The sequence below is a fragment of the Jatropha curcas genome, chromosome 9 (genome assembly GCF_041381405.1).
Source record: "Jatropha curcas cultivar XTBG-Jc1 chromosome 9, XTBG_Jcur_1.0, whole genome shotgun sequence".
NCBI lineage: Eukaryota > Viridiplantae > Streptophyta > Magnoliopsida > Malpighiales > Euphorbiaceae > Jatropha > Jatropha curcas.
The window spans coordinates 5,107,318-5,119,947 of record NC_143159.1 but is presented as its reverse complement, the minus strand read 5'-3'; the positions used below and the strand labels follow the sequence as shown (position 1 = coordinate 5,119,947).

Below are 12,630 nucleotides of genomic sequence, written 5' to 3'. Positions count from 1 at the left end.
TGATTTTTTTTATACATTTTAATTCCTTCAATATATATATATATATATTCAAGTTGATTTGATTTGGTTTTAGAGCCGATAAACCAATAAAATTTTCAAAACCAATCCAAAGCATTAAACCACAATTTTTCGCGGATTCAGCAGTCTGGATCAGTTTATGAACACCCCCTAGGTATTGCAATCGGGCACTATGGGAGCCCAAATACCCCTCTTGGCCCTGAGAGTTGCATTTTATATTCTCTAATGAGAAGGATAGCGAGAGATTTTAAATAATGATTTCATTTTATTGTATTGAATGACAATGAATAAAAAAGGATAAAAAAAAAAAAAAAGGAAAAAGAGGGGGAGGAAAAGAGAGACGTTATTTCTGTGATTAACAATTATACAAGTACTGTATCCCCAACGATTCATCATCCTCTGTGCAAGTAAAAAAATTATCTTGCAAGATCCCCTTTTTGATGAAATGCAAGGCCCTGTTTACATGTTTCTTGTTCTCCCTCCTCTTCCTCTTTCTTCTTCGTCCTTGGAGCCAACAGTTACATCATCTTCATCTAGATCTCCAACATATCAGCCATCTATCTAACTCAAGATGTACAGAATCCGTATTCCTAACTCTTACAATTGTATGTCCAGTCTGTAAACAGCTTCCACAGATACTGAGACTGTCAAATTTGTCAGTATCCTGCAATCATCAGCTGCCTTTTTCAAATGGAATTTTTATTAGCTATCTGATGACCAGAGAGTTGTTCACATTGGATGATTGCCTCTGACATAAACAATCTGGTAAAGGATTTACATAAAAGGCTTCTTCTGAACGAAACCTATCCATGCCCTTTGTTCCTGAGATGGGTCCTTTTCTCCTCCTCGGAGATCCTTGCCTGCGCAACCAACATGAATTAGACAAGTTGATTGAAGTGGAAAAACAGATTCTTCACAAAATCTCATATGCTCGCAGCAGTTTATATTTTTATTAGAATAAGAAGAAGAAGACGATATAAATTTAAAGGCTCAGAATGTGCCGTTTCCAACCTCAGGCCTGCAAATCAGTCAGCATTGGAAGACCCAAATGAAGATCACAATATTTAGCAAATTGCTAATGGAATACAAAACAACCGAATTCAGAAATAGAACACTTATCCTTGCTGAAAATCAAGAAGATCCAACCAGTCAATTTTCAAAATATGAAATTGTCAAACGAGTTACTTTCTAAAAAGCAAAATTTTCTGATCAGAACTATCAACGGACAGTCAATTTTACCAAAATCACATACCGTCTCCTGTGCATTTCAATGATCCGCTTGGATAAAACTTCACCTTCTTTCATTTTGCCCCGTTCAATTTTGTCAAACAAATGAACAAGCGATTTCCTATATCCCAGAAATCAAGGATGATATTCAGAAACAAACAATTATTGAACCAAACAAAAAAAGAGGGCAGTTCCAATACCTGTCTGGGGATATTGTTTTTCTATGTCCTAGAAAACGACGATGACCTTCAACTGCCCTCGCCATGTTCCCAGAGTATGATGGAATAAACACATCACTTTCAACAGACACGATGTAGTCAAGTGCGGCCATCTGAGAGGCATGATTAATAAATGGTTCAAGCTCTTCAACAGATGCCAATTTCTCCTGAAAAGTTATTTGAGATGGAAGTCACCACATAAATATTTCGACCTTCAAATACAATAGTTGGATAGAGAAAAAGGATCCATCTAAAGACCCAAATAGCTCAATTATTGATTGAGGTAACATGCAGTAATTTTCACCTATTTCCAGCCGAAACACAAGAATGTATGCATGTCTACACTATAAAGAGAAGAAGCTTTGAAATAATTTTAAAAGAAGAGTTCATTCTGAACCTACAAATCCACAAGACAATTCAATTTGTAAAATGGCTCCAGTTCATGGAATCAGTTCACAATGATTTAAATTGATCTGCATATTTATGATAGCTGCTGCCTCTAAAATGTTTTATCTTAATTTAAGAACACCTCTCCTCAATTCCATTATATAACTAGTTTTCAAACAACAGCATTGTAACACAAATAACATATAATATCTATAAAGCAATGTTCACTGCTCGCAATTGACAAACCATCGGATGAACTGGAATGTGCCCCAAGTGCAAAGCAATTACGTGCTCGGATAAAAACAGCAAATTTATAAATATGTCTCCATGCACATACCTTGCTCATTAATATGGGATAGCGAGATTGCAGATCAGCCATGCGAGCATCACCTCCATATATCTCTCCAGAGGCAATGTATATGGGAGTGTTTGAGGGGTATCCAAGCGCACTGAGAAACACAGCAACCTCCTTTGGGGTTAAGGGGCAATAACCTTTGAATCTCTGCCCCCTCGAATCAATTTCCTTCACTTTCCAGTATACAGTTTCTTCCCTGCAAGTGACAAATTAAGTTAAATACAAAGGAAGCCTGAATATTAACTTCACCATAATGGAAGACAAGGCACAAATATATAGTACCTGATCTTCTTCAACTCATCAGCTTCAACACTTGATAAACCATGAGTGCATCCACTAAATGCAAGCATGTCCTTTTCATATCGTAAATGTAGAGCAATGTAAGGACCATAAGACCTCATCCGATCCACCAACATCTAAAACACCAGTGCAATTTGAAAATTCCAGTGACAATTATCACGCATGCACTTAGAAATATTCACTTCAAATATCAACATGAGCAAATTAGTGTTGTTCTTACTTTTCCCATTGCTTCAATTTGAGGTGAAAAACGGAGGGCTTCATAGCAAGCACGGCACCGCAACTTCTGAATATCTGGAGGGAGATTATTATTTGCCAGACGAGAATCAGACTTGGCAGCTCGAATGACCTACAAACAAATAACACAGTTCCATTCACATTTACATTAGGAAGAAGAAAGCAAAAGGAAAAGAAGTATTTTGATTGTTAATACTTGATAATCTTCCCACATGCTTGCTATCTCCAATTGATAGTAGTCCATACCGGACCAGCTTCTAAAATGCTTAACCGCTTTGGCAGCATTAGCCATTTCCTTGGGAAGTTTTTTTATGACTTTTACGTCATTGGCTAGAGCATTGATAAAATGATCTTCGTCAAAAACATCAGAAAAGTTGCTGCAGATATTTAAAAAAAAAAGAACCCAAATTATGGCACCACAATTACCTGAGGCATATTGGTGTTAATCTAATTTGCACAGAATAAAGTTACCTGGTGTCTTGCCAAAATGACCTTTTATCCAGTTCTGGAACTACAAGAGTGGCATTTATTATTCGTGCAACAGCTACCATATCACAAATCTGCAATTAAACAATGACACCGTTCTTATTCCAAAATAGATATAACTGAATATTACACATTTTTCAATAATCAATTGGAAAAAAGTTCCAATTTGATATTGATAAATGAAACTTCTTATGGTGATTGTAGTATTCCAAGATCAACTGGTGACTATAATAAAATGAAGAAAATTATAAGAATAGAAGCGGTATCTTGATGGATACAATAATTGAGGAAAGATTGCTGTAGTTAATGATCAAGGATGCTGCTTGAGACTCATTTATGGAAACATATCACCATAATAGGTCTCTCCACTAGCAAAACTAGTTGACAAATGCCAAAACTAATTAATATGAAGGTCAAGCAACAGCTATACTTGAAATAGTACAAGAGTGCTTCATAATTGTGACAGTATTGAACCATTCCTTGTGCAGGCTTCAAAAACTACATACTGGAACTTCCAGGTTCAAGGCAAGTTAAACTCTGCATACTAAATTGTATATTTGGTCAATCTAATAGCATGGCTGAACAGAGAATTGGACACTATAAGATGCAATACCCCATTGAAAAACTTGCCAGCTTAATTGAACATCTCTGCATGTGCAATGGAAAGTAGAGGACTTTCAAATCCATTCTTTTACATATGGAATGAGGAGGAAGCTGATCTATTACTTGTTTAAATAAGCAATCAGAAACCTATCAAAACAATGCTATAACTGGGAGAAGACTCCTTCCATCTAATCAAAGCACTAACAGAAAGGTCTTGCAAAGGACAATAATCTTCAGTGTTTCCCATGCATACCATTAGACAATATATTAGCATAAAGAAATAATAAAACAACTAGCAAAGCAACAATTTTAATTTACCAATAGCACAATGATTCTACAAAAAGAACAAGGGAAGAATTATGAATTTGAACAGAACCAACTATTATCACTTCAAACTATTTAGGCAACTTCAATTTTAGTTATGTATGGTAAAATTGTACTCAAACCGGAAAATAGCAACAGAGAGATTTCACATAGAGGGAAAAATAGATACAGACCCCAGCTCGCATCTGGTTTAGGCCACCGTTTGTATGAACTAGAAGATAACCTCTTGATTCTCCAGGAGCTGAGAAACAATAAAAAATTTGCAACATAAGTACACAGAGATTCAGCAGATGCAAAAGAAAGTTGAACTTCCAGTTGAACTTACTTGTATAATTAGAACTAGGGTCCACACACGGCAAAAAATCCCGATTTGGTGGAGGCTTCCATAGCTTGGCGAAATCCGAATTTCCCCTAGCACGACCCAACTGTCAAATCTAAAGGAGTGAAAACATGAAAGATGCATGACTTCTTTGTATCAATATATAAATATATATCCATGGGACTCTATCCACTTGTCTCCACAGCCAAGTAATAAAATGACAGCAACAGACAAAATAATGAAATACATTAAGCAGTAGAACTAATCCCTTGTGTTTAAGCTGCTGCATAGAAGCAATTGAAATATGTAAAAGTATAGGAATATAAAGACCTTGTGGGCAGGAAGAGGTGGTTTAGACAAATGGGGCGGAGTGAGCTCTCTGCTTAAGTTTTGTTCTTGCTCATTCTCCAATCTCGAATATTTATTGATCTCGTGCTGCTACAAAAATTTGTCAAATTGGTAAATTTAAAAAAAACAAAAGAAAGCAATGTTTTCATTCGAGCAGCTACGACAAATCCGAAATATACAGATGTAATCCTACAACGGCGAAAAATAACAGCATATGACAAAATTTAACAAATGAATTTGAAATATATTGTGAAATGCAACAGCATACTTCAAAGGAAATCTAATAATAATAACAATACTCAAAAGCAGATCATTCCTTTCTTCTTCCATTAAAAATTTATGAACAAATCAATAACTTACATCAGCAAAATTAATTCTTGAATTAGATTCAGGAAAATAAATCAAGCGACGAAAAGAAGAAGATTCAAAAAAGTTTCTGAAAGCAAACAAAGAAAAAAAAAACCCCTAATCGGAATTCTTTACAAATAAGAGAGAGCGAGAGTGAGAGAATACAAAAATTACAACGTACCTGAGTGGTAGTAGCCGGCAGCTTGTAAGGATCAGGCAAGTCAGGAACTTTAGTAGAAGGGAACACTCGTATATGTACAGAAAACAGTGCGACCATAGTCATTGCGCATATGGCGCACGTTAGCAACTTCCTCATCACCACCACCGCCCTCCATCTCCGCTTCTGCATCTTCACTTTTCCGTTTCTCCCGAAAACAAAAATAAAAAATATATATATACAAGAAAAACAAAGGATCAGTTAAAGGACCGAGAATGGCAGATAGGCATTAGAGAAAAGGTTGATGGAGCTTCAGTATATGCAATGTCGTGCAAGTAATGTATCGTTGCCTCTCTTTCTGTGTGAGCAAGCGCTAAAACGGGTCGGCTATTTGGTTTTTCTCTTTTCGGTTATTTGTTGGCGATGCCACTTAAGCTTGGGATGAGCGCTACCCATTGGTTGGCAAAACAAGGGAATATGTTTGAGAGAGAAAGAGAGTGGGGGAATTAAAGCGATCAGTATTAAAGTTTTAAATTTAATAGTATTTAATTTAATTTAATTTAATTTTAATTAAATTCGGTGATCGAGTGACTGTGTTGTAGAAAAGGTGGGTCCCGATTTACTTGTGATTACCTTCATTTCAAGCTCACTGACTGAGATTAATGAATTTGATTAAGTATTAACGCCTAATTGGATTTGTTTTATGTAAAGGTGAAAAGACTCGAAGCTATAACCGCAGTTTCATAATTATGGTATGGTAATTTTTCAAATGTACAACTGATAAAAGGTTTCCAAAACCACTGTATAAAATTGGAAAGTTATCTATAATAATAATTACTCTGGAATTTTCTTTTATATTTAATTTTTAATTTTTAAGAACTTATTTTTCAAAATTTGCAATGGTAAAATTAAGTACAAAATTGTCATTATTCATACTAAAAATGTATTTTTATAATGTGCAATTTTTCTATATCAATATAAAATTAAACGAGCAGAAGTGAATATAATTATTATGTTAAATATTTTAATTGATTAGAATTGTATTTTAATATGATATTAAATTTTGGATACTAGAGATTTTAAAGATAATTTTTAAAATATTGTTGTGAATGAAAAATGAGAAAAAGAAACAACAAAGTAGAATAAATATGAATTGAGTAATTAATTTACAGTTTTAAAAATTAATGGGGACCATATAAAAAATTAAAATTCAAAATTATTTCCAGCACTCCAAATTGGTGATATCAGATATTACGTTATAATCCCATTTTCTCTATCTTTTTTCTATTATTAACATTTCTTGATCTCATTTTCATATCTAAACATCCATTTGAATATATTTAAGGTTATGAAATAAAAGGACATTTGCTTTTGATATTTTATATATATTAGAGTCTTGTAGACCGTAAAAATTGGATCAAATAATAAATTTGGATCAATGTATCAATAAGTTCTATAATATGCTTGAAATATGGTGGCAAATTAAAAAATTTTTTGTTCTATAGTCAATGTTTAACAAATTTAATTAATAGGATCAATATATATATAAGTATATAAAAGAAGTCAAATTCCATCTAACTGATGCCTAATTTTTTCCTTGTACATATATAAGCAAGCATAGAATGGTCAATTGTGATATACTTTAATTTTATGGGTAGCATTGACTAGATTCTGTTGGAGTCAATTCTATGGGTTGAACGAGTAATTGCAAATTCGACGGAAGATCTAATTGATAAAATTTATACTAAGAAAGCTGCTTAATTGGCGGAATAGACGGTGCACAGTGTGGATCTCAAGATAAAATGAGTGGCATTGAAATGTGCCCTAGCTACTTGATTTCTGATTTCTACAGCGTTGAATTCACACTTGTACTTTATTTTCAATGTGATTTCAATTTTCAAAACAAAGAAGGAAAAAAAAAAATTACAAGACACATAGAGAGAAAGAGAGAAAAACAAAGATTTTAGATTTGTCAAGGCATGCAGTTGGAAGTGTTCATATCTGTACTGGTCTTTACCATTTTTTCAAGTTGAAAATGAAATATCTTTTAATTTAAATTTAAATACATATTAATAATTCTTGAAAGGTAATTTCACAATTTCAAAAATACAATTATTTATATATTGTGAATAATTATATAATGAGACGGTAATATCACATTGTCATAACTGTGAGTTGAAATGATAATTTAATAAAAATAAGATATCTGTTAAATGTTCAAACCTAGTAATGCGGTATCACTCTTTCCATGCATGCAATTACTTACAAACTTTATATTTCTCTCATCTTTACAAACTAGTAGTATGTTTTAATATTTAAATTGGATTTAATTACGAAACGATGTATTTTTTTTCTATTGAAAAGTGAAAACCAAATATAAGGCATTTTGATTTCACAAATGAAGTAATAAAAGGCTTCTCTTTAAGGTTAAAGAACTTGGAAGCATCACTTCCACCAATTCCATCTCACCAGTGGTGATTTTGATGCATGGAGACAAATATTGATGTCGGTGAAATAAGCCATGAATCTTTGCTTTGGTATTTTTCATTGAAGATAAAACTGGGGAGTGATTGAGTTTACCGAGGCACTGTTCATCATGACAAAAATGAATTTGGAAGGAAGAGAAGGACAATTGCGTACAAGCCATGTGACTTGAGGATTAGGAATGTGAGTTGGCAACCACATACATAAGGTTGTATGAGAACTCTTACATTGTAAATCCAAATGCAATTAAAAATACCTTTGTCACCACTTTCAGAAATGGATCTAATTAGTAGTTTAGTAGAATGTTTATAGTATTTTTTTTTTTAAAAAAAAAGGGTATTCTATAATATTTTTTAATTCATTTAGAGATGAATGGACCAAAATAATATTATAGACCATGAAATAAAGATAAATCTTTGTTAATTCATGAAATTGGCAATATTTATATAATAATAATAATAGTACAATTTAAATATTATTTATTAATTAATTGATCGCCATAAGACAAAATAAATAAACAAAAAGAAAAGAAAAGAAAGAGCGAGAAAAGGGACTTAGAAAAGACAAGGGCGTCTCACGATTCTCTCATGCTTCAACCCTAAAATGAGGCTTGGATGCCGGCCGACCATAAGTTGGAGGCAGGAGGGGACTAACAGAATTATAGTTGGACAGACAGGGGTTTACATTTTAGTACACACTATTATCTAATTAATTAATGTTGCAGGTACAGTAGAAACATGGAGTAAATCATGTATTTGTTTCATGTTCAAACCCTTAAAACTATCTTTTAAATAAATAATAAAACTCTATAATTTTCGTTTTTGTTTAATAATGTTACTTGTTACTTTAACTTTCATGATAAGATTAGAGAAACCACAAACAATTATAAATAATTTTTTCTGTTATTACAAACCTCAGCTTTAGCTTTCTCTCTCAAATTTTTTGTCTAAATAATTTTTTCCTTTTTATTAGGGCAAATAATTTTGTTATCTTGTCGTTTACAGAGCTTTTGAGATGAAGGAAACACCGAAGAACACGTGATAACAGTAGTTTCACCAAACGAAGAATTAATAATGCTAGACAGCTAAAGTTCTTGAGAATCAGACAGCCAATGCACTATTAGGTATTTTTGGTTTTTTTCATCTTTTTCTTTTTTAATTTGTCGTTTTAGCTCAGCTTTAGATGATTCCATCTCACCTGTCTACTTCGATTAATAATTCTATTATAAATAACTATTTAATTTTAACTGCATCCATTTCATTTTATAAATTTATTAGATTAATCTCTAAAATTTAGTTCCAATGCCATTTTTATGTTAAGTAAGAAATTAAATAATAATACTATATTAAATATAAAAGAACATATAATTAAATATTATTTATATTTAATATCCTAAAATAATAATTTTTGAATGAAATGATTAAATAATTTAATAAATTTAAACTTTAGAAATTATAAATATATTAATCAAATAAAAGAGATGATATTTAATTATGACCGAATATGAAAGATTAAAAAAATATTTAGCTATAACTCTTAAACCACGGGTTAGCGTGCTAGATTCGATGCGAATTAGTTTAACAAACGATACAACTAGGGTCAATATGGATATACCCTATTTAATAATCATGTCAAATTTGTTAATACGATACCATATAAAAATTGAGATGACAAGTGAAATTCGCATAATACCATAAGCAGGTTAAGTGAGTTGTATTGACCTGTATATAATCCACTAAACCTACTTACGATATTTTTAAATTTTAATCTATTTATCTCAAATTATATTTAAAAATAAATTTTCATACATAAAATACATAAAATTTTCAAAATTTATAATTAAAATAAAAAATTAATACAACAAATAAAATTTTAGTTGGAGTATCTATACACTTAAATAAATAGATCATTTATCCGACCTGTGACCTGATCTATTTATTTTACATATTAAGTGAATCGTATTTACGGATCATTACTCATTTTTTCATCCTTCCCGACGATGAGAATTGTTTTGTATATTATTTACCCTAATGTTAGAATTACTAAAAAACACGTGGCAGAAGATCCTCTGATCCTTTCGTGTTTTGCTTTTCTTCTGGGTTTGTTGGCGGAGGGTAAGCGCAATGAAGAAGGAAAGAACAAGGGCACATATTGATTACAATTTACAAGCCTTAAACTTGAGGCACTAAATTTGAATTGTGTCTGCATGTGATTGGTTCCTTCACTAAACAGGAATGACCGGACAGCATAAGTAAGGCCACCTTCCATGGACTAGAAGGAAAGTTATATATATATATATATATATACACCTTTCAATTTCATGAGACATTTGTTTTTTCTATGTAATACATTTTCTTAATTTGTTGCATTAGTGGAATTGTTGTTACTGATGTTGATTTAAGGCGTCATCCGTCAAATAAGGTCAACAAAATTTTGATTGAAAATACATTTTCTTCTTATATATATATATATATATATTCACTGCTTGATTTTTTAATCTCACCGATTCTAATAATTTGGATTTGTACCGGTTAGACCTATAAAATAAAGACAAAGCATTCTCTACCGACTATTTAAAGAAACCCTATATTTTTAACTCGAATTCGAAATCTCTGATTAAAATATATATATATATATATATATCAATCTATTTCACCCTATGTCATTTTCTTCTTATATTAATTAAGGATGAACAAGAATTGGAAATTGTTCAAGTCTACTGTCAACACTTAGCTTAGCCCATAAACTAAGTTGAAGTTGAGTCAACTGGAGCACTTATATCATCATCAACATCAAGTCTAAGGCATTTTATTAAAAAAATATTATTTCAAGAAATTTGACATTTTTCACTCTTCTTTTTCAAGTACCAAAAAATAATTCTCATAAATTCATATTTTTAGCTTCAACCATCCAAATAAAGCTTTTCAATAATTGTTATTCCAAATTTATGAGTAATTTACAGATAAAATCGCATGAAAATATAAATTTTCTTTTTCCTTCTTAGAAATATATAGGTTAAAAATATAGAGACGTAGAGGTTACTTAAGTCTATGAAAACGGCTACTAATGTTTATTTGGCATTGCTCACTTTTTAATTAACTAACAGTTCTCATAAATACCATTATGGCCTATGGGGAAAATTAGTTAGTGGATCACTAAATTTTTTTTTTAAACATCGAAATCATTGAAGGGAAACATATTTGACAAGAAGAAGCAACAAAGCTAAACTAGTCATGTTTCTCATTAAGTGGATATATATATATATATATAGAGAGAGAGAGAGCGGCAATGAGCTTCTCTAGTGGGAATTAAATTGACACATAACAACTTACGGGACACTACACCTCATAACCTCAGCTCACCTAATTCCAAACTCCATAAATAAGGTAATAACCAGCAAATTTGCCAAAAAAAAAAAAAGATGTGAAACATGTGATTTGTATTGTGGGGCTTCAGTTTATCATTATTTTGGAATGGAAAGTGAGGTAGGTTAATTTCGTTTTCATGGCAACTTCTATTTATACTTTAATGGAAGACTGCATTCGTGCCAGCAGAGTATAGTAATAGATCAATAATTTTTTATGGACTTGAAAACAATTAATCTATGTCTTTATTATAAATGACCAAATAGAGAGAATATTCTATCCATTCCGAACACATAGCTAACCCTTCAGAATTACAAGTTTCGGTTTGAGATAACCTAAAAAATCAAAACTGGAACCTAAATTTGAGATTTTCAATGAAATTGTTGACTCGTTTTATATTTTTGTTTATGCAATTCAAGTTAGAGTTAGATCGAAATTATTGCAGAAAAAAATTGAACCATAATCCAATTCTTTAAGAGTCATTAGCAATTGTAAACTAAAATTACTATCGATGTAGATTTGATCTAATTCAAGTTCAGTTCAGGATTATGTTTGCATATCCACAGTGTATTTTGAATGTCAATCAAGATAATATCAATATCTACAAACGGAAATCAACATAGAAAAAAAAAATGATGCTTTATTTTTATAATTAATTGATGATGACAAGGGTACACACTAAGATTAGTGGTAAGTGCATTACGATCTGATAATAAATTCAGACTTTAATTCTTTTTTTCCAATACTAAAAAAAAAAATGATGATGATAAGTGTGATGGGACAATAGTTCCTTTTTTCTCAGTTTCTTGGTTTACATCAGTGATGTTTTTTCCAATTTCATATATATGAAAGCCGGAGTTGATCGAGCGGCGGTAATTTTTTTGTGAGATGCTTTTTTCTTGCAAAAAATGAAAAATCGACACAACATCAAACTAAAATTTATAACATGGGTTATTGGGCTGAAAAAAAACACAGATATAAATCAGCCCATGTGAAAGAGAAAAAATGGAATGATTGGCCCAATATAAGCCAATGGGCTAAAAGTATCCACATCTGTAGCCCGTTTGTTTTCTTGATTCCAAATAAGGCAATGATAGATAACTTTTCTACACTTACTATATACGTTGACCATGCACCAAGCCAATTTCATAAAATTATTTAGTGAAAATGAGAGTATTATTTACATTTCATGGTGGAAAAAAGGACAAATAAAAAAATTTCTTTGAGATGACAATTAATCATTGACTTGGTGTATAAGACATACCATACACTACGTATAGATATATATTTTTCATGATATATAAAGATAATTAAAATTTGCATACATCTACTGTACTATACAAAAACAAAAACATTTTGGTTTTGATGCCATATTCATTGTGAAAAAGACACTAAAATGAATTTGTTTAGCAACGAGTCTTGGCTCATTATCATTAGCATCATATCCAATTTTA

General features: G+C 31.5%; 1 protein-coding gene across 4 annotated transcripts; it reads right to left on the bottom strand.

The window, feature by feature from the left end:
• Positions 1 to 261: 261 nt before the first annotated feature.
• On the bottom strand, positions 262 to 5,826 carry LOC105630649 (O-fucosyltransferase family protein). 4 transcript variants are annotated; one of them, XR_002284016.3, is made up of 13 exons: positions 5,352 to 5,826; positions 4,805 to 4,912; positions 4,481 to 4,580; positions 4,329 to 4,396; positions 3,214 to 3,302; positions 2,939 to 3,119; positions 2,726 to 2,854; positions 2,488 to 2,621; positions 2,188 to 2,401; positions 1,446 to 1,630; positions 1,271 to 1,366; positions 1,030 to 1,142; positions 739 to 878 (listed from the first exon to the last, which is right to left on the bottom strand). XR_002284016.3 is itself a non-coding variant. In XM_012212527.4 (12 exons), the coding sequence occupies exons 1-12, from the start codon at positions 5,517 to 5,519 to the stop codon at positions 725 to 727; spliced, it is 1,626 nt and encodes a 541-aa protein (XP_012067917.1). In that variant the 5' UTR covers positions 5,520 to 5,824; the 3' UTR covers positions 262 to 724. The 4 variants fall into 4 exon arrangements, 3 of the variants coding, with proteins under 3 accessions (XP_012067917.1, XP_012067918.1, XP_020533679.1); XM_012212527.4 differs by lacking the exon at positions 1,030 to 1,142 and having other exon boundaries at positions 262 to 878; positions 5,352 to 5,824; XM_012212528.4 differs by lacking the exon at positions 1,030 to 1,142 and having other exon boundaries at positions 262 to 878; positions 4,805 to 4,909; positions 5,352 to 5,824.
• Between the last annotated feature and the right edge of the window lie 6,804 nt (positions 5,827 to 12,630).

Coding starts and splice junctions, on each gene's coding strand:
- LOC105630649 (XM_012212527.4), bottom strand. CDS start 5,519: ATGCAGAAGCGGAGATGGAGGGCGGTGGTGGTGATGAGGAAGTTGCTA. Junction 4,397..4,480: donor CCCTAGTTCTAATTATACAA/GTAAGTTCAACT, acceptor ATTGTTTCTCAG/CTCCTGGAGAATCAAGAGGT. Junction 1,631..2,187: donor ATCCCATATTAATGAGCAAG/GTATGTGCATGG, acceptor ATAACTTTTCAG/GAGAAATTGGCATCTGTTGA.